Here is a 26350-nt window from a genome sequence, read left to right as displayed (position 1 = left end):
AATTGAGGATTAAGATAATAACTTGTTGCATGTAAAGGTCGATGAAGTTGCGGAGTCAATTTTGCATCTATTTTTCTCCAAATTGGGCCATATTTTCTCTTGCCTCCACAATTAAATGCAATCTTCCCCTTTGCTTAGTCCATCAACTCATAAATATAACCCATGGCTGGCCTTTCCTCTTAATCAACCTCTCTCATGAAACTAACTAATGGAATAGTAGTCTTTATACAAAAAGCAACATGAGGCCAAAAATTTGGATCAAACAACATTGTACTTCGAACTTTTACACCTTCTACCTTTTTGGTCCATGTACTTGAACACCATTTTTCAGAGGAGAACATTGTTATAAGAGCTTGCTTTTGCTTATAAAGACTTTGGAGAGTAAGAAATGTAATAACAAACCATGTAATTGTTGGACGAATAAGTTCATGGTTTTTTGTAAATGTTCATATATGAACATTTAGCTTTCCAACATCCTCTAAAATCAAATCAATATATGAACTTCACTACTTGCCTAGCTCGTAAAAGTGTATTAGCATGAACATTTAGCTTTCCAACATCTTCCAACATCAAATCAATACAATGAGCAGCACAAGAAGTCCACTACAATCTTCTCCTCTTTTCCATAAGCCTCGTTCCAACATTCACATAAGTAGAGGCATTATCAATGATAACTTGCACAACATTCTCCTTTCCAATTTCTTTAACCACCTCATCAAGATATTTGAACATCAATTCTCCATTTTTTATTGTATCAGATGCATCAATTGATTTCATAAACCATGTGCTAGCAGGACTATTCACCAAAAATTTATAAGACACTTACTTTTTCCATCTGTCCAACTATTTGACATAATTGAACATCCATATTGCTTCCAAGCTTTTTTGTGTTCTTCCATCATGATGTTTATGTCATTCACCTCTTCTTTAAGAATCCATGTCCTCAATTCATGCATAGATGGAGGCTTAAAACCAGGCCCGAAATTTGCAATAGCATCAATCATAGGAACCCAATAAGGATCATTCACCATATTGAATGGGAGCCCTTTTGAGTACATAAATCGATCAATTTTTCTACAAACTTCCTTCCTTTCTTCTTGCTTCCACTTGGAATTCAAAGTACTTTGTCTAGGTTGTGAAGTGGTGAATTTATCCATGGGTCCCCTAGTTATTGGGTCCCCTAGGTATAGGTTCCCCACTCCCACTTATACTCCCACTCTCACTCCCACTTCCACTCCCCAATGTCCCCAATGTCCCCATTGTTTTAGAAAAGGCACTCTCATGTGTTGAAGTTGGACCCATACCAATTTCTTGGAGTAATTCATTTCTTTTTTATTTTTTATCCTTATAGTTGGTCAATGCCTCCTTGCACTCTAATCTAGTATCTTCACTAACTTTGTTGCATGGTTTCATACCATGATGAGTTCCGGCTAAGTGATGTTTAAGTCTATTGACCTCTCTCGTGCATCTTTGATTGCAAAATTTACATCTTATATATTTCTCCTCGGAAACTTCAATAGCATACTTCCACACAATCTTTTCGTGAAGTTCTTGAATCGGAGGAACTCATTCTAAAATAATAATAATAATAATAATAATCAAAATTTTATATATAATAATAAAATTGATTTAACAAAAATAAGAAGATATAATTGACTTGAAATTTAATTTTACAATTTGTGATTTTAAAAAAAAAAGTAAATAACACAAATAAGTTTTTTTTTTCAAAATTGAAGAAAATAATTTTTTACCAAAATCACTATTCACTATTTGTTGCCTTGTTTTTGTAAACAATTGGGTTTTTTTTTTTTTTTTTGTAAAAAAATAGAACATTGTATTGGTAGAATTCTAAGAGAAATCGGGGTAGAAAATTTGAGTGGAGTCTGACTAGTGAACAATGGTCAATGTTGTGGAAATTGGGAGTGGAGTTGTTAGAAAATGAGATGAGAGAGAAGAGCAAAAAAATTCAAAAACTAGTAGTGAAACCAAAATTGAGAGAAGAGCAAGAAGGAGAGATGAGAACCAGTCTCACACCAACCTGTGGGAAAATTTGGAGATGATGCAGCAGTTATCTTCACACCGCATCGTTGTTGAATGTACAAGGTAGCAAGAAGATGTCGTCAGAAACTCAAAGTGAGAAAGGAGTTGCAATTTCGTCGTCTCTTCTTTGATATTCAGTTCGTCATAGGGAAGGAGAGCTAGGGTTAGGTTTCTCCTTCAAAATCGTTTTTTATTTGTTCTTCAGTGGGTTTTTGGGGTTTAATAGGTTTTTCTTCAATTTTTTTATTTTTTATTATTTATTTATTGGCCACCTTAGCAAACAAAAGGCTCTTGCTTCACTGAGGGAGGCGTCAAAAGGCATACGCAGCTTTCGCCTCAGAAGCGCCTCAGGCCAAAATGTGTGCGCCTTTTGTGTTTTGCGTTTTTTTTCCAATGCCTTCGGGCATTTTCAAAACGCCTTGCCTCAAAGCACGCCTCAATGCGCGCCTAGAAAGCACCTTTCAAAACTTTGATTGTAATTGAGGATGAATTTTCTCTGGCCTAGTCATAGTCGTCTTCACTGTGGGAATTTTTTGACAAAGAGCCTATGCTCTGATACCATATAGGCTTTGAGGAAAATATATTTTTATTAATCCTCTTTTTTGAATAAAATACAAAGAATACAATATAAGTTTATATAGAGACTCCTCTAGCTAGAAAATAGGAACTTCCTAAAAAATAGAACAAGAAACTAACTATATCTAAATCTGAATTTTAAAAATAAATATAAGGATAAAATTTGGATTTAAAAATAAATATCAAACTTTATCCATTTTCCTAAAAATAACAACAATATTCCTAAATTCTCGACACATTCATGGCCTTGTTGTAAAGTAGGTGATTACCTTTTTGGGCTGAGGAACAAGAAGGGGATTGATTTAAAGAGACCTAAGACTGAAGAAGTTTGTACAAATGCTCCATATGATCCTTAGTAAAAGGAGATCTTTTTAAGGAAGGTTGTTGCCCTCATTCATTGCTTCTAGCTTGGTAGGCATGACTCTCCCCACCAAGTTTCTTCTTCCAATTTGACAGCTTGTTATGAATCTTCCAACAAGTGTCACGAGTATGCTAATGTTTCTTATAGTGGTCACACCATGGTCCATCACCCTTTTTAGAATTCCTTTTTTCTCCTTGATCGAAACCCTTAGTAATAAGAGTAGAACTATTAAATTCTGTTCTAGCCCTTGGTGACTCAAGGTTCATCATAACGGATCTTCTAGCTTCTTCTCTTCTAACTTAAGAAAAAACTTCTTGGAGAGATGGCAATGGTCTTCTCCCCAGAATTCGACCTTTCACTTCATCAAGGTCTTTGTTGAGTCTCGCCAAGTAAACAAAGACTATCATTCTCTACTTGTTTCATGTACCTCGCACTATCCTTAGGGTTCCAACATTCTCTACTTGTTTCATGTACCTCGCACTATTCCTAAGGTTTTTCAATTCCTTTTCATAACACAAATTCAACTCCTGTCATGAAGTCAAAATCTTGTTATAATCCTCAGTCACACCATGATCCCCTTGTTTGAATTGCCACAACTTGATTTTCGATCAAATATCAAAGAAAAAATTTCTAGATGTGAGTATGTTTCTCGGACTTCCTCCCACACTCCCATTGCATTTTTTTATGAAGGGATAAGACTTTCCTATTTTTGGCTCCATCGAGTTGATAAGTTAGGTTGTTATAGTCAACATATATTCATAGCTATGATTTACAACCATGATTTAGGTAATTTACAACTATTATTGATTGTATAATTGTGATTTATACAGTTGTAGATTATTTTGTATGGTTATCTATTATTCTGTATAATTGGCTATCCTAAAATAACCTTGTGTACCATGTATAAATATCCTTTAGCTATATGAAAATATTATTCAACAATTTATCAAGTTTGTATCAGAGCAAAAGCAGAGAATATCCGTTGTTGCCTAGTCGACACTTCTTCCCTTCTTTTCCACTCTCATTGTTACCATATAATGTCTTCAAAAACATATAGGAGTATTTCTAATAGCAAAAGGTCATCCATGGTGACCATTTATGACACTCCAACAATTTCTATTAAGTTGGATGGTGCTAATTATCGTGTTTAGTCTCAAATTTTGGAGATGCATATTGTTGGTAGAAAGAAGAAAGGGTATATCATAGGAAAGAAGGCTGCGCCTGCAAAGGATGATCCAAACTATGATGAATGGGAGGCTGAAGATGCTCTAGTCAAGTCTTGGTTCATCAATTCCATGACTGACTGGCTCATGTCACACTTCGTGTAGTATGGAATGGTTACAAAGATTTAGGATGCAATCAAGAGGAGCCATCTTGATGTCTCTGACTCTTCTCAAGTATATGAATTGATGACGAAATCCTTTTAATCACGCCAAGGTGGTCGCTCTCTTGCAGAATACTACAACGAATTAAACTCAATATTCATGGAGCTTGATTATCGAAGGCCCAATGATATGACATAACTGATATTGAGAAACAAATGAAGTGTACTAGTAAGGATCAGGTTTATATATTTCTTGTAGGTCTTGATCACAGTTTGAATCAAGTTAGCAGTTGTGTTTTAGCCATCTCTCCTTTACCAAGTTTAGAGGAAGCTTATCCACTAGTTCGTTGTGAAGCGTAAAGGTAGGTCACGATGGGAACAGGAGATCACTTTGAAGCTTCCGTAATGGCTATCCATAAGAATAACTCATGGCCAACATCCTGTACTCCTTCTATTGACTCTTCTTCTCGTTTCTGCACTCACTGCAATAGCATCAAACATACGGTAGATGTTTGCTAGAAGAAAAACATGGTTATCTGTAGTGGTACTAGACAATTGAGGCCACAGGTTGATGTAGAAAAAAAATTCTGAGTAACAAAAAACCATAAATCTAAGAGAAATACTAGACAGTTGAGGCTGAGTTTTTCAAAGGGAAAATATAAATAAGGTGGATCAAAGGGAAGAAAAGAAAGCCTTCACAATGAAGGTAGAGTAAGAGGGCGATGAAGGCCACCAAATTCTGGCAAAGAATAGACTAGGAAAAAAAGACTTTAAAGCAGAACTCTTAACCTACTCCAATACCATGTGGAGAAATTTGAATTTCATTCATTCAAATATTTATATTACAATAGGGATATCTATACAACTCTATGAAATTAGTTTGAAAAACTATCAAAACAATTTAGCCACCATTCTAGAAGAATTGACAGCCTATGTATTAGCCTGCATATTTACCACAATAATACAATTAGGAAAGAACCATCAGCCTTCATATTTATGTTATTTTTTTATAGTTGTCTATTATTCTATATAATTGACTATCCTAAAATAGCCTTATGTACCTTGTATAAATACTCTTGAGATATATGAAAAAATTATTCAACAATTTATCAAGTTGGTATCAAAGCAAAGGCAGAGAATTTCCGTTGCTGCCTAGTAGACACTTCTTCCCTTTTTTTCACCCTCTTCATTACCATATCATGTCTGCAAAACCAAATAGGAGTATTTCTGATAGCAAAAGGTCATCCATGGTGACCATTCATGAGACTCCCTCTCCAACAATTTTTATTAAGTTGGATGGTACTAATTATCGTGTTTGGTCTCAAATTTTGGAGATGCGTATTGTTGGTAGAAAGAAAAAAGGGTATATCACAGGAAATAAGGTTGCACCTGCAGAGGATGACCCAAACTATGATGAATGGGAGGCTGAAGACGCTCTATTCAAGTCTTGGCTCATCAATTCCATGATTGATGACCGATGTCACACTTTTGCAGTGTGGAATAGTTGAGGAGGTTTGGGACACAGTCAAGATAAGCTATCTTGATGTCTCTGACTCTTCTCAAGTATATGAATTGATGAAGAAATCCTTTCAATCACGCCAAGGTGGTCGCCCTTTTGCAGAATACAAGTTAAATCAATATTCATGGAGCTTGATTATCGAGGGCCTAATGATATGACGTAGCTGATATTGAGAAACAAAGGAAGCATACTGCTAAAGATCAGAGTTTATATATTTCTTGCATGTCTTGATCACAGTGTGGATCAAGTTAGCGGTCATGTTTGGGCCATCTCTCCTTTACCAAGTCTAGAGGAAGCCTATTCACTAGTCCGTCATGAAGTGTAGAGGCAGGTCACAATGGGAACAGGAGATCACTTTGAAGCTTCTGCAATGGCTATCCATAAGAATAACTCATGGCCAACATCCTGTACTCCTACTGACTCTTCTTCTCATTTATGCACTCATTGCAATAACACCGAACATACAGTAGATGTTTGCTAGAAGAAAAACATGGTTATCCGGAGTTGTACTAGACAATTGAGGCCACAGGTTGATGTAGAAAAAAATTCTAGGTAACAAAAAACCATAAATCTGAGAGAGATACTAGATAGTTGAGGTTAGGTTTTTCAAAGGGAAAATATAAATGAGGTGGATCAAAGGGAGGAAAAGAAAGCCTTCACAATGAAGGTAGAGTAAGAAGGCAATGAAGGCCACCAGATTCTGGCAAAGAACAGACCAGGAAAAGAAGACCTTAAAGCAGAACACTAACCTACTCCAATACCATGTGGAGAAATTTGAATTTCATTCATTCAAATATTGAGATTACAACAAGGATATATATACAGCTCTATGAAATTAGTTTGACAAACTATCAAATCAGTTTAGCCACCATTGTAGGAGAATTGACAGCCTATATATTAATCTGGATATTTACCGCAATAATACAATTAGGAAAGAACTATCGGCCTTCATATTTATAACCTACACATTAGCTTGCATATTTTCAACATGTGGAGAAATATCAGCTTGCATAATTTCAACATGCTTCTTTTTAGGGCATTATTGAAAAAATCGTGATGCTTTTTCTTTTGTGAGAATTGTAGGTGGTCATATGGGATGGCTTATTGCACTGAAGTTATAATCTTTGGTTATTTAGACACTAGTAGTTCTATCTATATGTTGAATGGCTTGATTAATAATAAGGTTATTAGGTAATACTCTCAAAATATGAAAACTCATTAATATTTGTTAGTGGTTCATATTTTAGTCTTATTATTGTCCAAACTCCAAAGGATGCCACCCACCCACCTAAGGTAAGCTTCTGGCTTTTTGACCCTGATCTGACATGCTTGATGAGACATCATTTTGAGTTCATGTAGTAAATTAATGTGTTGATCTTGTAGTTGATGAAGTGACATTCACCTGTGAAATGCATTGGAGATTGTCTATGCTTGTACAAATAAGAAAGGAGCCAAATCCTACTCTGCTTTGTCTAATTCAGGCTTGATGAAACCATAAAAGAATCAAACCCTAAATATTACTCTTACAAATATAGGATGATATAAGATGAAAGACGATTGTCCTTTTTGGAACTGACCGTGCTATTTTTGTTTAAACGACTATTTGTTGTTACTTTTGTGACAAGTGATAGCCTACCTATCAAGTAACTTATATTTTTACTTTTTTCCCATTTTGAATATTCTGAAATGTAAGCTTGCTAATTTCAAAAAACAATTTTAGACATTGACACTTCTCTCCAAGTTAATTTTTGCGCTAGGCGAAGAAGAAGATGAAACTCCTGTTATTCCTTGGTGCTAAGACAATCTTGGTCCCTCTAAAAACATAGGATTTTATTAGATGAAATACAAATGTCCTCAGAACTTGGCCGTGCTATTTTTGTTTAAACAACTATGTGTTATTACTTCTCTGATAAGTGATAACCTACCTATCAAGTAACTTCTATTTTTACTTTTTCCCCCCATTTTGGATATTCTGAAATGTAACCTTGCTAATTTCCAAAAGCAATTTTAGGCATTGACACTTCTCTTCAAGTTCTTTTTTTCTTTATTCTCACCCTTTTTGTATCAAACATTAAGGCTCTTGCTAGTGTCATACATTGACTTCTCTTTTTTCTTGGCTTGCATCCTGCAGGAATTTAGTGGCTAATAACTTCACATTTGATAGCTCAAACAACAGGTAAGTTGTAGTAGTCAAAACAAGTCATTCTTAAGAGCATAGACGGCAAGCAAAGTGGCTTTGCTTCCACTATTGAGTGTATTCTTCATTTAATTTCCAATATAGATAATCAGTATTCATTAAACTCGTGCTTACAGTATTTTTGAAGGATTGAACTGTCTTCAGAGAAACTTTCCATGCAATAGAGATACTCCCCTCTGTAAGTCACTTTATTATATTCTATGCTTCTTTATTTATTTCTTTGTTTGTTTATTTGATGCAAGTACATAATTACAGACTGAAAAATGCTACAAAAACCAAATTCCCAGTCTGATTGATTTGGCTCATCAACCATCATTGTTCCTTTCATTAAAAAGATCAAAATGACATCATTGTGCCATTGATTTCAGCAGTAATGTTGCTAAATCTATTGGAATGGGCACTGTCCTAATGAACCATTAAAATGAAACTTTTCAACATTACATGAAAAGCATGTTGTATTTGACCTTTTTAATCAATTGCTCAACTTGCTTATATTAAAACATGATTTCAAAGCTTTTAGCATAACAATTTGATATTAAAATTTATTTTAAAAAAAAGGTAATATTTTATTGGTTTTACAATTCCACCACCCTTTCATTTGCCACATGTACTTGGGAAAAAATTGTTGAGACAGTACAATAGGAAAAAGGAAAAAGATGGAGCTTGTTGCCTACATAAATTTGTTTTCTAAATTAATATCTAGTTTACATCCAACCTGATTTGTCCTATCAAAATAACCATAAAGGTTCTCCACACAATTTAATTTTCTAAAAATGTGATCAAGTTAATTTCTTGAGTGGACTGCTGAATGGCTTTCCCCTGTTGTTCCACAGCTTTAAAATTTATCACAATAATTTTTTACCTAATTGGGTTTTTTGAAAATGTTAACTCTAGAGTGATGATACAAAATATCACTTATTATATTCAATGGAATTCGGCATTTTGGAAAAAAAAAATGTTTTGCTAATTTTTAAACTCATTGGTCCTATCAAATTCACATCCATGGTTTTATGATTAAATTAAACCGAATACTTGGATGTATTCCAAGTGGCTTTCCTTTAGGTTTTATTTTTCGAGAAAAGTTGTAAGTGGTGCCTTCACTTTGCAAAAGTCTCTGTGAGATCATGACCTATATTTTTTTATCTAAAAGAATTTTCTTCTTGTAGTCTTACAAATCATGCCTGTTGGTTGTGACAAGCTGGAAGGAAAAAGTTTGTCCTTGAGGAATAGATGCTTGTAGGCACATAATTGAAATGTTTTCCTTAAGATGATATTGCTAATTTTATGAACTGGTGTTGTTGGGTTAGAATAAAGCTCACCACAATATATACTATGGAAAAATGTAATTTGTACATAGGCTAGAAAATTAGCTAAATTAGGGAGGTTATAGCTATATAATTATGAAATTAAGGAGATGATTTGACAATCACTTAATCAAGGGGATCTCATGTAATTACGTCAGAAAAGTTCCTATTTTTGGTGTTAGGAATAATTATATATATATAAGTGTGTGTGTGTGTGTGTTTGTATAGATTGAAATCAATGATGAATCTCTTTATTCCTTTCAAAATTCTTCATGGTATCAAAGCTTTAGGCTCTTAAACCTGGGAATCAAGAAGAAAAGTGTTTCCCGCCTTCATCGCCAAGTTTGAAGTTCATCGTTGACCTTTAAGAGTTTCTTCCGGCCTTTTCATTTGACCTCCATTGCCACCTTCATCTCCGCCTCACGCCATTGTCTTCATGCTGTCATTGTAAACCATAGGTCGTGAACTCATCGCGAACGTATTCCTCGTGACTACCTTCCTCCTCGCACCATCCTTGCAATAATAGATCGTGAACTTAGGTCCTTTGATGCTGCCACCTCAGATCCCTTAGTCAAACCTTCTTATTTCCCTTAGTTAAGACCTCCAGTGGCGCCACCACCTTAAATCCCTCAGTTAGACCCTTTTCTTTCCCTGCATCTCCTGTACCTTTAATGCCGGAACTGTCCCCTTCCTCACTCAGACTTCTTTGTGTTTTCTTAAGATTTAAACATAGTTCTTTTAAAAAAATGTCAAAGGTATTAGAAACCCCTGCTACTATCATTGCTCAATCTGAGGAATTGATAAGTCACACCGCGGGAGAAATGTACAATGTTCAAGCGACATTCAAGACTTAATGAGAAGAATCATTTAAAATGGTCATAACTTATTCGTGCCTTTTTGAAAGGAAAAAGAAAATTAAGTCATCTCTTTGGAATTAGACCGAAGAGAGAAGACCCTCGGTTTTATTCCTAGGACGAGCAAGACTTAATGATTATGGCATGGTCGTGGAACTCGATAAGACTTGAAATCAATGATATGTGTATGTTCTTGACCATCGCTAAAGACATGAGGGATGCTATTCACTAGACATATTTGAAGGCACTTGATGTAACCCTAGCATACAAAATAAAAGTCAAGATCGGAGCAATAAAACAAGGAAACAAGACAATCACGAAGTCCACCAATATGTTGAAAAATCTTTAGCAAGAACTCGATCATTATTGATGCATTTGAAACAAAATGTCCTGAGGATGTAATAATCTTAAAAGAATTATATTGAGAAGGATTGAGTTTGTGATTTTTTTTTTTTTTTTTCAGTTGGTCTTAATCTTGAGTTTGACTAAGTTAAAATTCAAATACTTAGCAAAAAGCTCCCGACTTTGAATGATACTATCTCTATTATCCGAGTAAAAGAAAGTATGAGAGGTGTCACGCTTGAACCTCAAATTTTTGAAGGCTCATTATGGTAGCTAACAAGGAAAATGATTAAAAGACAAGCAATCTTGACCATAAGAGGGTTGATTAGTCAAGGGACTCAAATAGTGATAACAGGGACAACTTATGGTGTACTTACTACCAGAAGGCAAGATATACACGGGAGTAGTGTTGGAAACTCTATGGACAACCATCTACATTTAGCAGAAAGTGAGGCTACAAAGGAGGGCATTAGAGGGATAATGAGCAAGCACACTTGTCCTCTGTACAACCAGTTGAAGAGAGATCCCTGGAACAAGGTGGATTCAACCAAGATGAGATTGAAAAACTGATAACTTTGCTAGGAACTCTTGAGAAACCTTTAGGTACCTGCTCTTTGGCACATTTAAGTAAGTTTCCTATTTCCATTGAATTAAAAGTTTTGGATGAAACCTTTACGAATTCTTGGATTATAGATTTAGGTGCCACAAATCACATGACTCATTCATTACACAAATTTAACAAATATAATCCCTATCCATGTGGTAGAAAAAAAGCCACAATTGATAGTTCATTAACCACCATTGCAGGCATAGGAGATGTTCAAATTAGTCCTATGCTCACACTTAGAAGTGTGTTTCATGTTCCAAAGTTGTCCACTAATCTTGTCTATACAAAAGCTTACACAAGATTTGTGTTTCAATGTGATTTTTTACCTACTCACTACGTATTTTAGGACTAGGATTTGAGGAAGACGATTGGACTTGCTAAGGAATAGGACGAGCTATACTACCTTGAGATACCAAGCTAATTATCCTTATCATTTCTATTTGAGCACCATCTTTCCAATAAAGAAAAAATATGGCTTCATCATCATAAACTTAGACATTCGTCATTTAGAACTCTTAAGATCTTGTTCCTTATCTATTTAGGAGATTAGATGTTGTGAGCTTTTATTGTGATGTATGTGAACTACCCAAACACAAGTGTATAACCTTTCTAACCAACAATAAAAGAAATTCATATCTTTTTCATCTAATTCATATTGATATTTGCGGTCCTTCTATTGTTCCTAATATATCTAAAACATGTTGGTTCGTGTCTTTTATCGATGATTGTACTAGGGTCTCTTGGATCTTCTTACTTAAGCATAAATTTGATGTGAGTTTAGTTCTCCCAAATTTCCATAACATGGTAAAAAACTAGTTTGGTGTCAAAATCAAGAGTTTCCATTTTGACAATGCTAGGGATTATTTCAATCAAGTCCTAACTCCATATTTTCAACAAGAAGGGATAATTCATGGGTTACCATGTGTAAACACCCCACAACAAAATGGAGTTGCTGAGAGGAAAAATGACCACCTACTTGATACAACCCGAGCATTCTTGTTTAAAAAAAATGTGCCTAAATCTTATGAGGGGGAAGTCGTCTTAACCGCCACACATCTTAGAAACCAATTACCTTCCAGAGTCTTATATTTCAAAAGTCCTATGGAAATGCTCTTAAAGTTTTATCCTAATCTAAGAACCACAAGTTATCTTATTCCTAAGATATTTAGGTGTGTGTCCTTTACTCATGTTCATAGTCAAAACAAAGGAAAGTTGAATCCAATGGCAATTAAATATATTTTTGTGGAATATTCGTCAACTTAAAAGGGATATAAGTGTTACCATCCTCTGTCCAAATTTTTTTTTGTCTTAGCAGATGTTACTTTTAGCAAAAATTTCATTGCACCTTATCTTCAAGGGGAGAATTTCATCAAGGAATATAAGGATCAAGATTCCTTTCTTATTGACCTTCCTAAAGTGTCTACACCAGTATCCATACCCTCCTCTTCTAAACCTAAGTCATTTGTATTCCCTAAACACACTATTGAAAAAACTAGTGAGCCCATGATTGCTTCTGAGGATCAAATGACTAAGTGTTCTCAAGGAAGAAAGTTGTAGTCCCTAGAATTATACAAGTCTAAGGATCTCAATCAGATTCTAGAAAGGAGGCATTGGTTTTTAATCCTCCTTTACAAATTGAGTTAGAACTTCAATCTTAAAAAAACATAGATCAGAACCTCTCTCTTGCCATTAGGAAGGAAACTAAGGAATGCACTAAATGTCCTTTGTATCCACTCTCTTATGTTGTATCATTTGAAAAGTTTTCATTGTCCCATAAGAGTTTTCTTATGAGTTTGAAAAATATTTACATTCTTACCACTTTATTCGAGGCTTTGTCTAATGAAAATTGGAAACAAGCAATGAATGTAGAAATAAAGGCCTTGGAAAAGAATAAAACTTGGGAGTTGGTGGATTTACTTGCAAGAAAAAAGCCGGTGGGATGGAAGTTATTTGCACTATTAAGTATAGAGCACATGGGTCATTAGAGAGGTACAAGGCAAGATTGATGGTTAAAGGGTATACTTAGACATATGTCGTGGATTATCTAGAGACATTTGCCCCAGTTGTCAAGATGAACACAATTAGAATTCTGTTATCATTGGTAGCTAATTATAATTGGGATTTGTTGCAGTTCGATGTTGACAATGTGTTTCTACATGGAGACCTAGAAGAAGAGATTTATATGGAAGTCTCTCCTGAGTTTGGAAGTAACCTATCCACTAACAACATGCGTAAACTGAGAAAAGCTCTATACCATGGTTTAAAATATCGGCCGAGTCCAGTACGACTCGGTCGAGTTGTATCCACCTCGAACCTTTTCGTGCCGAGTCCGATACCCGGTACCATCTTCAACATAGACCCAACTAAGAACCCGTTAAACTTGGTCACCTCGGTTGAGATTCTGAGTGGACTCGGTCGAAATCACAAGTTCAATTGTTTAAAATCTAAATATTCTTATATTAAACCAAATTTTTTTTCCCTTTCAAATCACAACAAAAGGCAACCAAAACTGAGAAATCTCTAATAAATATGAGAGATTCTCTTAAAAATATTTTTTTTTTCAAGACCCATAACCATGAAGGATAAGAAGAAGAAGAAAGAAAGCTTTGTGTCCGTGATGTAGTTGTGGTGACCGATCAGTGAGAAACATCACATTCTTTCATTGATGATGATCTTTGCATGTTGGTGTTGCCTCCCCTTGTTCGATCTCCATAGTGTTGTTTGGCTGTGTACTACAAAGAGGCTTTTGCCTCTGCAAACCGGGTACCTCGTGGTGTGAATAAGTGATGTTTGGGATTGAGAATTAAAGAAAATGGTGTTTTATATAAAAATGATTTATTATTTCAAATGTTCATGTATTTGCATCATTTTACCTTGTATGCCAATGACATTTGGAATTGGAAATTTGAAAATTAGTATTTTATATATTAAATATGGTATGAATGACTTTAATTTAGGTAATATATTATTTTACATGGTAATGGTATTATATAAGGTGTATTATTTTATATGTTAATTTATTGTTAATAGTTTAAGAAATTATTTCATTTATTATTATGTTAATAGTTTATTATTAAGTTTATTAGTTTCTTAATTCATTTAATTATATTAAAAATAATTTTTATAATTTTTTGAACTTGTTAAGTATCTTATTTTGTGTATCACCCAATACCGAACCGAGACGCCGATACCGATGTGCCTCAGAACCCTCCGAGTCAATGACCGATACCGCGATTTTGAACCATGCTCTATATAGGCTGAAGAAGTCTCCAAGGACATGGTTTGGAAGGTTTGCCTAAGTGATAAAGAACATGGGATATAGACAAAGTCTGGGCGATCATATATTGTTCATCAAGCATTCAAATTCAAAGGGAGTTACAGCTCTTCTAGTATATGTTAGAACCATAGTCTAGAAGCCATAAACAATAAAAGGAGTTGAAGAACAATCACTTAGGCATGCAGAATTATGTGGTTCGGAACAATGAAGGCTTGTAGGCCTATCTTGCAATTGAATCTTGTAGGAAGGGTGAGATTGATTAGAGAAGGAAAGTGAATCACCATGAAGCATTGAACTGATGATGGTGGTTTTTTGCTTTGTTAGCAATAGGTGCATTAGTGAGACAAGGACTTGATGGAAGTGGGCTTAGCTATTTCAATTTGAAACTGAGGTTGTTCCAAAATGTCGGCAAGCTGTGCTTCTAGGCTAAGGAGAGGAAACATAAATCAGCAAGGAAACCAGTAAAAATCGAATGCAAATAGAGGTAACAAAATCCTGACAACAGTTCCAAGGCTGTGAAGGACTATAGGCTCCAAATCCCTATCATTGATAACCTTTTAGCAGCTGCTAGAGAATCAGCAATAAAGCAGACAGATTGTAAATAATCAGCTACAGTTTGTGCCCCTTTTTTGAGTTGATAAAAAGGTGATGCTTTAGATGAAGGACCCTGGTACCAAAGAAGCTGCCAGTGCTTGGGAAAGACAAGTGGAAGTACTAACTGCATGGCAAAGAACATCCTTGGAGAGGAATCAACTGAGAAAAAGATGGACTGTCATTCCCAGATGGGAAACTCAGTATTTGAAACAACTGTTGGATATTTGGTGGTCATGTGAAACTTAGATGGGGGATGCAAACTGTCAACATACCCAAGAAAGTCGTAGCCAAGAGGCAAAGGAAGGAGTTATGCTTGCCAAGCATGTGACTTCTTTGATTCAATTTCAATGGTAAATGTGGAGGGGATTGCAGACTGAGCTATAACAGAGGATAAAGAGGTCAGAAGGATCAAATAAACCCGTAAGGGATTAGCAAAGCTTTGATTACATGAAAGATCTAAGACAAAATTTTGAATTCATTCATGTGGTCAAAGTTTAACAAGAGATGTATATAAAAATTGTATGTAGTCCTATGATATGTGCTCTAGGGTATGTTTATATAGCATCTTACAAGCAATTTCAAGCACCTATAGGTGAATTAATTTGCACTTTTCCTAACTCCTTCCATGAAGGCAATAGGTCGACAAGATCATGTTTGTTGATGTGCTCCCTTGCTAACTTCTTGATGAAGGTGATGAGTTGAATGCCAAGAGTATCAATATCCTAATAATGTGCTATGAAAGCAAGGTGATGAGTTGAATGCCAAGTGTATCAATGTCCTTACAATGTGTTGTGAAAGCAAACACTGAATAAACTCCTATAAAACCTTAGTAAGACTCTAAGGTTTCTCTCTCTTCGTCATATCTTCTTTATTTATTTATTTATTTTAATTTTAATTTTCTATACCATAAACTTTATCCCTTATTTCTCTCCTTAAACCCTAAAAAAATAGAAACCCTAGCCCACCTATTTGAGTGAAGGCAACCACCCAAGGGTTGTTCTACATCAGACTTATATTGAAAAAGTAATAATTTTAAATATTGTTTAATAAAAATGGAGGTATCAAAAGAATTTTACTTTACCAAATTTTAAATTTCTAAAGTGATTTTTAAAGATATAAGGAAAACCATTTTTTCTTTCTGGTACAAGATGTTTTATTGTTATGTAGAAGTTTATAATTTCAAAAGCAAAAAACAAGAAATATATCCAAACAGACACTAAGTCTAATGATTGCTAAAAGACCATTAACTAAGCCTCAACCTCACTCACTACAACCAACAACAACAAAGAGGGAAGAAGAAGAGAAAGGATAAGAGGAAGGAAAAGATTCACCTAAATCAGTCTTCTTAGTAGACAATCTTCTCTACCTCTTGAAGCTTTCCACACCCAAACTTGGCTTTGAGAAGAAGAAGATGGGTAGCAGAAGAAGAAAGAGAAATGTAGGGAAATAAGGTTTTTATTACACTTTTGTCCTTTTCTACTTTGTCTTGAATTACAAATTGACTTAGATGCCTTTCCTTGAATAATGAAGTGACTGAAATGTCTTTGGTTGCCCTCAACATTTCAAGACTACCCCTTTTGTCTTGTAGTGACAAAAATCTCTGCACAACCTCCATGCTATTTTTTTATGTCAAGTAAGACGTTCGAATCAACTCAACCAAGTTTCGAATGATCACAAATAATGAGCCACGATATTGTGACATTCTAACAAAGCATCGAGCTTGCACAACCTCTAAAGTTATACTATCTATTACATCTTGATTCAAATAATCTTCGATTGACTCAAATCACATGTATTGATTGTATCGTTCTTTATTACATGTTTGAGGTGTGGAACATAGTCATCTGGTGTCAACATTGAATGAATACTAAATTGAAAACAACTTGATCAACTTAACTAAGGTATGAAAGACCTAAAATGTTGCGTTGTAATATCGTGATAATATATGGTGTCAAGCCTATTCAACCTTTAAAGTCATCAAGTCGATCATTTTAATCAATAAAGTAGATCTTTCAATAAAATTTTCAGTCTTACCTTTATTATGGAAATTACTATCCCAATTTACGTTGGTTGTAGGATAGATGAAATTTGGAGTCTCTTCATCATTTAATTTGGAATTGACTATGTAATTTTGTATTTTTTGTCAACAATTGTTCTAAATATGTCAAAAGTTTTTTTAAAAAAAATATTTGAATAATATCAAATATAGTAGATGTTTTTTAAATTAATTTGTAGAATCCATGAGATGATATACTTATTTTTAAAGAAATAAAAAATAATTACCTTTATAGAATTTTTTTTTTTTTTTTTTAACTAGCGTATTGTGCATGATATTCCAATTTGATATATTGTGATAAATATGTCCCTTTAGCACTTGAGTCAACCATCAATATCTTGAACCATGATTTCTCATAAGTTTCCTGTGTTGGAGGATTGAATAATTCTTTTCCTTATTTAGCTCCATTTGCCTTGTCCTTAGTAATAGAAATTTTTAGTGTCATGATTCTAAACTTGTAACTATGTTTAGTTTTGAAAAGTTTTAAGGAAAGAAAAAAAATATTCAGGAAAGCAATTTTCTCATGTTTGTTTTATCATGAAAGATGCAAAAGAAAATCAAATTTAATGAAAAATTCATCCAAAAATTTATATATTTTCAAATTATTTAATCTTTATATAAGGGAGGGAAATAAGTTAAATAAGTTTGAAGAAGCATTCGAATATAATTTATTGAGTTTAAAACTATTTTTTATTTTCCTTCACTTTTTTTTTCCTTCTACATTTCTTTTCTATTTTCTTTTTCTTGCATTTTTCCTCAAATTCTTGTCTTATAGTGACAAAAAATCTAGTAACATTTCCTTTAATTGTTCTATTTTATTTTTTTTTAAGAATTTCACATTGTTACTAGAATTTATTAAGTACAATTAGAAGAGTTATTCTTGTAATCTACTAATCATCATTAGCAAATTAGTGATGCTAATTTATTAATTTTTTTACTAATCAGATTTCTCTAATTATATTTAATTGACTATGGATTTTTAATTATTCTATTTATAAATTTTTTAATTGACATTCATGAACTCTTAACCAAAAATAAAATGAAAAATAAAAAAGAAAAAGAAAAAAATTCCTGCACAACACTAGGGATTTTACACCTTTTGGAGGAAATAGAAAAATCTTGAATACTTAAGATGCAATCACTTCATAGGTTGCATCATCTTAAATGGCTAAATTTGTGGTTGATTTTTAAATCTATGGTCTCTCTAAATACAGAACCATTGGGAGACTTAGGCTATGTTTGGTTCCTAGAAAATTTAAGGGAAAATGAAAGGGAAAGAAAATAGAGAAAAAAAATATAAGGGAAGAAAACGTGAAGAAAAATAAAAAATAGATTTAAAGTTAATAAATTATTTTTATTTGTTATTTCAAACGCATTTCACTTATTTTAACTCATTGATATAAAAATTAAATAATTTAAAAATGTATAAGTTTCTAACTAGTTTTAATGATATTTGATTTTCTTTGGTAATTTCCATAAGACAACCAAACATGATAAATTCATTAGTACTTTTCAGAAACCAAACATAACCTTAGTAAATTTTACCGTTTTCACTCATCTCTTACTTGTAATTCCTCTTTTCCTCTTGACATATTCAAAATTGTGCTCAAGGCACAGCTTTAGCAAAAGTTCATAACTTGTAAGATATCTCCTTCAAATAAAATTAGTTTGAAATAAGATCACTTTATTTTAAGTAAAAATGTTCCCTGATACCAACTTTTCAAATAATGCTTTCATGTACACATGTTACAGATACCAGCTTTGCAATCAAGTGTGGTGGGTCAGAGGTGACAACATCTGATGGTACAGTATATGAGGCAGATAACTCAATTAGTGGCACTGCACCAACATCGTTTTATGTAAGCAGAACAGAGAAATGGGGAGTTAGCAATGTAGGTTTGTTTGTTGACAAAATAGCAAACACATCACTAGTTACTGGCACTAACACCCCAGAGCTTTTCAAGACTTCAAGAATATCACCAGGTTCACTTAGATACTATGGCATGGGTCTGGAGAATGGACCCTACATAGTCAGTTTGCAATTTGCAGAAATGATACTCAAGGATCCAAGCACAAAAACTTGGGAGAGTACAGGAAGGCGTGTTTTTGATATTTATATTCAGGTAAAAATTGTACACCAAAAATCTAACCATCTACATTTGGCAATCACTCTTATTCCCTCGTATGAGAGTTCTATTGTTGCAGTTTCATTTAATTATCTTTACAGTAAAAAGATCCATCTAATCTCTCATCATTTGCTCTGCAGGGAATTCTTCAATTGGGAGACTTTGACATATCAAAAGAGGCAGGTGGTGTCCAGAAAGCAATTGAAAAAAAATTCAATGCTACTGTGTCAGAAAACTATCTTGAAATTCATCTGTTCTGGGCTGGTAAGGGAACTTGCTGCATACCTTATGATGGTTATTATGGACCATCCATTTCAGCCCTCAGTGTTGTTTCAGGTAACCCATTTAAATGATAGTTATAGAATTCATATAATATAAGATGTCCTGACTGGTGCTTCTTTTGCCAACTGCAACTGAATTGGTTGCTGATTTATTTTGCTCAGCTTCAGAAAGAACAATTCCACCAGAAAAGGGCAAGACTGGGTTGATTGCTGGTATTGCAATAGCTGCTGGAATTCTTAGCCTTATAGTTATCAGTGCAGTTTTTTACATTAAAAGGAAAGGATCAGACATGAACGAAGATATAGGTACAAAATAATTGCTAAAAAATCGATCTTTTTTTATATTTGGGACAAGTAGACTATCAAAAAAGAATTTGAAAGCACTCACCACTGAGGAATATGTGCTTCTTGAAAATGTGAAAGGATGAGTTTCTTTATTAATTCTGGGATGCCTCTTCCAATATAAAGGATGGAAATACTGGCCTTACCATCTTATTTTATACAAATCCTCTGATAATGGTTAGTGTTTGGTGCTAGAAAAGATTGGAAAAGAAGTTTAGTTGGTATCCATTCTAGAATTCATGTCTTAACAATTATGTTTCACTGAGTTGCAGAGCTTCCTGAAATAGGTCCCAGACCAAGCACTTTCAGTTATGCTGAGTTGCGAACTGCAACAGAAAATTTCAATGCTATAAATAAGCTAGGGGAGGGTGGATTTGGAGCTGTTTACAAGGTAAGCCAAAATTTTCATTTCAATCATATAATGTCAGATACATTCTCTTCGTATGGCAATTAGATGATTCAATGTTTAGGACTTTAAGGTTTTATTGAACAGAATTCAAAAGTTTCATGTTACTGAATCTTCTAGTCTTTGATAGGGAACTCTTTCTGATGGGAGGGTGGTTGCCGTGAAGCAACTTTCTCTAGCATCTCAGCATGGGAAGAGTCAGTTTATAGCAGAAATTGCTACCATTTCTGCAGTGCAACATCGCAACCTCGTGAAATTGTACGGTTTCTGCATCAAAGGAAATAAACGGCTCCTGGTTTATGAATATCTTGAAAACAAGAGCCTTGATCATTCTCTCTTTGGTATGAAGATGTTTTTAAGTACTTTCATTGTGCACATCTTCAATGGACCTTTGGTGAAAAAATTTCTATGCATTTTTAAGAAGGTTCAAAGTAAAACTATTTCTTTTTTGCAATATCTGCTCATTGAGCCCAAAGAAGATTTCTCTGCTTTTTTAGAAGTTTCCAGCTAAGACTAATTTTGTTTTGTTGTGTCTGCTAGCTGAGCCTGGAGAAAACATTAACTTCAATCCACTGAGTCAGTGTCTTAAGTTGACATTAATTTTCCAATAAATAAGTAGTAAGACTAAAAGCTTGTTATCTTTTACTATCCTTGGTTTTATTTGCAACCAAATAGAGGATGTGCATGCCTACGGAAAAAGGAAGAAGACAAGAAGAAAAAGAAAAAGTGCAAAAAAAAAAAAAGAAAAAAAATATAGACATAAATTTACACTACATTAAGGCTGTCAAGTATCTGCTTAATTGTCAAGCTATTCATGATCATTCATTAATAGGACTTCATAAGTTTCATATTTTTTTTAAATGCATTTTTCAAGTGAAACTCAACTTGGTTCTTGAATTTTTTTTCTCACATGATAATTTTTTTTTTTAGACATTTTTAAACTATACTTTGCTGCAAGTGATTTTGGTGTCTGCAATTTTACTCCACTGTGTTTGCAGCTGGTTTTTAAGTTTTTGACCAAATGGGTACCACTGGTCACAGGGAAAAATGATTTGCATCTTGATTGGCCAACCCGCTTCAGTATAGGCTTGGCAACAGCAAGAGGATTAGCTTATCTTCATGAAGAATCAAGGCCAAGAATCATACACCGAGATGTCAAGGCTAGTAATATTTTGCTTGATGCAGAACTCTGCCCCAAGATATCAGATTTTGGATTGGCAAAACTGTATGATGACAAGAAAACCCACATCAGCACTCGTGTTGCGGGCACCATGTAAGCAAGCTCTTATGACCATTTCATCATTCCATTCCATTGTTAGTTCAGTATTCTGTTATAGTATTTTTCTTTTTTTTCTTTTTTATTTTTATTTTCATTTTGTTTAGCAGATGATCAAATTTAATATTGTGCCAGAGAAAAATATAAAATAAATGAATTGCTTCTGATATCTGGTGGTCTGAAATTTGAATTAATTTTGGACATCCAGTGGATTTTAAAACTTGAAATAGGCCATACTGTTGAATTCATTGGTATTAGTACAAATTTCCTAATTGACCTCAACTAAGCCATTTTCACGTGACCTTCTAGTGGCTATCTAGCACCAGAGTATGCAATGCGTGGTCACCTGACAGAGAAGGCCGATGTCTTTGGGTTCGGTGTAGTTGCTCTAGAAATTGTGAGCGGGCGGCCAAACTATGACAATAGCTTGGAAGCTGAAAAGATGTATCTTCTTGAATGGGTATAGAAAAGTGATTCTTCAGTTTTGTTTTCGTTTTTTTGAAAATCAAAATGTAAAACTAACTTGCTTTATCTCTGTGCTTATTTCATTAGGCGTGGACCTTACATGAAAATAACCGAAGTTTGGATCTAGTTGATCCAAAATTAACAACATTTGATGAAAATGAAGCTGCTCGAGTCATAGGAGTGGCCCTTTTATGCATCCAGGCATCACCGGCATTACGGCCAACCATGTCACGAGTTGTGGCAATGCTTGCTGGAGACATTGAAGTGAGCACAGTTGCATCAAAACCAGGTTATTTAACAGACTGGGATTTCAAAGATATAACTACCAGTTTTTTGAGTGATGATACTCAAACATCTGTTGCATCTACGAGTACAAGTTATCCAGCACCCACCCCTGTAAATCTCAGTGAACCCATGCTCAGCGCAGTCACTGGAGAAGGAAGGTGATAAATTTATGTCAATGCACTGTGACTGGTGATGTCCACATTGGAACTCCATTTTCTTCCTTGTGCATTTGTATCTCCTTCCTCCTTCCTAACCATGCATTTTCTCTTGGCTATTTTAAGTTCTGGCAACAGTGCTGTGTGTATATATGGTCCACGGATGTATTTGCATTTTTGGGCTTCAGATAAACATCATACTGGATTGAAAGACAGCTTCAGATGAAGCTGTCAAGTATTGCACTCATTCCTTCTATGCTTGCCTAGGATTTTGACTGATGCAAATCAAGACCTCCTGCAACATGCTTGTGGAAAAGAATAGATATGTAGCATTAATGACTGGCTCAGGTAATTCCAAGGAGAATAGTTCAGGCAATGACTGGTTCAGAGTCAGGGTTCTGCAGAATGTGTGAGTGGCATGTATTTCCACGGTGCTCGTTTTTCCAATTATGAAGCATGGCTAAGCGATCCTACTCACATTGGACCTAGTGCCCAGGTGGTTTGGCCAATAGTGGGCCAAGAAATATTGAATGGTGATATGGGCGGGGGTTTCCAAGGAATACAAATAATCTTTGGTTTTTTTCAGATGTGGCGAGCATCTAGAATAACTAATGAATTACAATTTTATTGTACCGCAATTGGTGCATTGGTCTTTGCAGCCTTAATGCTTTTTGCATCAAGCTTACTGAATGTCCTATTGATGGTAGGAAAAAGGGTCTGAACCTTATTTTTGATGTCTGGAATATGATCAATGGGGCTTCCTGTTCACCTTTGGAGAAGATTGGTTTACAAAGGTGAGAAATTTGAGCTTTCATGTGAGCTTAACTTGAATTTGGGTAATGATGGAGTGGTATCTGAGCTCTAGTGTCTAAACCGTATAATTTGGCATTTGGAGTCATCTGATCCTGGTCTCTCCTCTTTTAGAAGATAGACTCTCAGCAACTTAGGATTTAGAATGGATGGTGTGGGTATGGTTATTAAAATTTAAAGGATATCTCAGAATTTGTGGACAGATTCTGCTACCAAGGTTGTTAAAGTGCGTGTGTTTTTTCTGAGGATAGTTTGTAACAAATGGATCTACTGTTAGTATTTGTATATGTATGCTTGGTGATGAATGATTGTTTTGTGCCATATCAAGATATTTTCTGATTATTATTATTATTTTTATCTTAGAATAATACTAATAGTAATAAAATTTTCTACAACTTTCAAAAGGCCTATAACAAAAATACAATTATAGATTGAGAACCTAAGGAAAAACCTTGATTCAAATTTTATTCATATATATATATTCATGATAAATTATGTGTACTCAAGTAGATTATAATCTTAAGTGGTGTTTGTTTTTTGTTGAAGTTTTTTCTATTCAGCTAAAAATAATCTGTTGATACTAACCAATATGATTAAAGTGAACTTGTTATCAATAAATCCAGTTTAATTATGTTGGTTGATATCAATATGCTATTTTTAATTGAATAAAAAAAATTAAATATTTTGGTTTTTTCCATTCAACCAAACAACAAATGTCACTTTAGACTTAAACATTTAAATCGAAATTATTATGGAATTTCCAACAAATACAATATGTATTCTCGGGCCTCACCATAAAATATTTGGAATGCATACTTTTGTAAAAAAAATGAAGGAAAATCATTTTCTAGTTTTTGGTTATCCAATGAAAAATATTAAAAAAATCAAATATAATTAAAATTAATTAGAAATTTATGCATTATCATATTATTTAATCTTTATATCAAAAAGTTGAAATAAGTGAATAAGTGCTTTCCATATCTTTCATGCATTTTATTTTTATTTCAATCTCATTTCATAATTCCCTTTTATGTTAATTTCAACTTCATTTATTATTTTAAATTTCATTCTTTCAGTTTTATTCATCATTTTTTATTTATTTATATTTATTTATTTATTATTATTATTATTATTAAAAAGACAATCCATACATTCTTTTTATTTAAAATAGAAATATTATTCTTATTGCCACCGTATAAGCAACGAAAATAAAAAAAAATACAAATACAAAAATAAAATAAGATAAAGATGAAAATAAAAGGGGAAACAAAATTCAAATAATATTGAAGACGTCATGGAACATGCATGTGAAAATGAGCCCACATTAATAATAATGTAGGAAGTGCGTACATCTCAATAATAATAGTAAGTGCTAAGGTGTTCTCTAAGAACATCTGCAAGTGATCAAGCGCGGAAACTTCATGTAGCTAGATGAGAAATCCGAGGTTATGGCTTGCCCTCTACCCTTTTAACAATTACAAAATTACCAATGTTACTTAGGGCTTGGCGGTTCTTCCTTTTTAGTCACCCCGTTTTTCTTTGCTTACCTCTCCAAACTAGTGCTTTACCTCAGGGTGATGGTATTTGAGAGTTCCATGAACAGAAGGAGGTAACAAAGCAGAGCACTGGGTAGGAACAAAATGAATCCATGAAAACTGCATTTCATGTTTCAATCAACGAGTTTACATGCATGGGTGGGCCAAAATGGATTTCAAAACGAAATCAAGACATGGATGCTAATATCTCATATGGAATCTCAAAACAAAGGACATAAAACAGGTTAGAGATCAAGCGTAAGGTGAGTGCAAGCAAGCCCAGACTCCATAAAAAACAAACGAGAGTCTCCAATAAACACATTCAAACATCCAAATATAATCTCATGATACTAAAAAAAATACAATAAAATGGCATGAACATTAAAGAGTTGACAGCTTATAGAAACAATACCTGTGTCACCTTCTTTTGAGACGGTTCCTCTGTGTCTTCCCTCACCTCTCTAATCTGCTCTCTCTCCTAGGCTCAGGATGCCCTCCTTGCTCTGTTTGTAGCCGCCCCCTCAGAGTGAATCCTCCTCTAGTTGATATCCCCCCCTCAAATCGTGCCCCTCTCCTGTTTCCATCTTCTCCCGCAAGCCACTACTTGCTCCCTTGTTCACCGCTCAGCAATCTCCATCTTCAACCACCACCATGGCGAGTCATGCTCTTTGCCACATGCCCATGCAACTGGTTCCAGGCAAGAAGGGTCCCCCACTCGTCTAAGGCGCTGCCAGCTCCTCCAGGTGGTGAGAAAGCATCCTTCTAATGCTATAAAATCCATAAAAAAAAAAATAATAGCATTTGGTTTTTTTTTTTTTTTTATAAAAAAAGAGGTCTACAATTATGTACCCTATCAAATTAAAAGTATATGTTTAAATAGGATTATAAATTTAAGTATGAGTAACTTTTAATTTTTAAAGCATAATACGAATAGGGAAATGTAATTTAATGATTCATTTTTACATGTAAAAGTTGGATTAAATCTTATACATCATGTTTAAAATTTATGGCATCACTTTTTATTGAAGGTTTTTTTAATAAATTAATTAAAATGAATTAATATATTACTTATTTTTGAAGAATTAGAGTTTCAAAGAATTAGAAAGCCTGTTATAATATCAATATTGTTCATTTCAAGAAATTATAATCAAAATTAAATTTTAACCCTATTTGTTTTATTTTTATTTTCTAAATAAGAATATTTTCGATTAACATTTGTCTTTTCAGTTGATACTTTATCTAAATCATTTTAGTTCATCTATCTAAATAAGAATCTTATCATTTATCCACTTATATATAAACAACTTATTGTGGATGGACAAATACTCATAGAGTTAAAAATCCATATTTTTGTTTTCTCTTTCTCATTATATCTTATAATGATATTTTATATTTAATTTTATGGATTTCATAACACATGTTAGCATTGTGAAGATAATGTATTGCTGATTATAATTAGTGCACTGGTGCTCGTTTTCATAATTATGATCGTGAATGGATTATGGATTAATTTAATGTTTACAAAATAATTTTAATAAGTTCTAATAATTTGTATTATATCTCTTCTATTTGATTGAAAGAAATAACGTTTCAAAAAGTAATTAATGTTTATAAATGA

The 26350-nt window shown here is 33.9% G+C and overlaps 1 protein-coding gene across 5 annotated transcripts in view; it reads left to right on the top strand.

Annotated features, from left to right (window-relative positions):
• Positions 1-23518, top strand: part of LOC100242759 (probable LRR receptor-like serine/threonine-protein kinase At1g56140) — a 70576-nt gene extending 47058 nt beyond the window's left edge. For all 5 annotated transcript variants that reach the window (XM_010647664.3, XM_010647663.3, XM_002270940.5 and 2 more), the window contains 10 exons: positions 7952-7996; positions 8134-8195; positions 18804-19174; positions 19318-19513; positions 19621-19764; positions 20073-20191; positions 20337-20547; positions 21248-21479; positions 21792-21942; positions 22035-23518. In XM_010647664.3, the coding sequence (XP_010645966.1) occupies positions 7952-7996; positions 8134-8195; positions 18804-19174; positions 19318-19513; positions 19621-19764; positions 20073-20191; positions 20337-20547; positions 21248-21479; positions 21792-21942; positions 22035-22394 (1891 nt within the window). In that variant the 3' untranslated portion in view covers positions 22395-23518. The remainder of the gene's footprint in view (positions 1-7951; positions 7997-8133; positions 8196-18803; positions 19175-19317; positions 19514-19620; positions 19765-20072; positions 20192-20336; positions 20548-21247; positions 21480-21791; positions 21943-22034) is intronic.
• The last annotated feature ends 2832 nt before the right edge of the window (positions 23519-26350 follow it).

This window comes from Vitis vinifera, chromosome 10 (assembly GCF_030704535.1).
Source record: "Vitis vinifera cultivar Pinot Noir 40024 chromosome 10, ASM3070453v1".
NCBI classification, from domain to species: domain Eukaryota; kingdom Viridiplantae; phylum Streptophyta; class Magnoliopsida; order Vitales; family Vitaceae; genus Vitis; species Vitis vinifera.
Note: the sequence above shows the minus strand (reverse complement) of the source record. Positions and strands in the feature narration are given on the sequence as shown.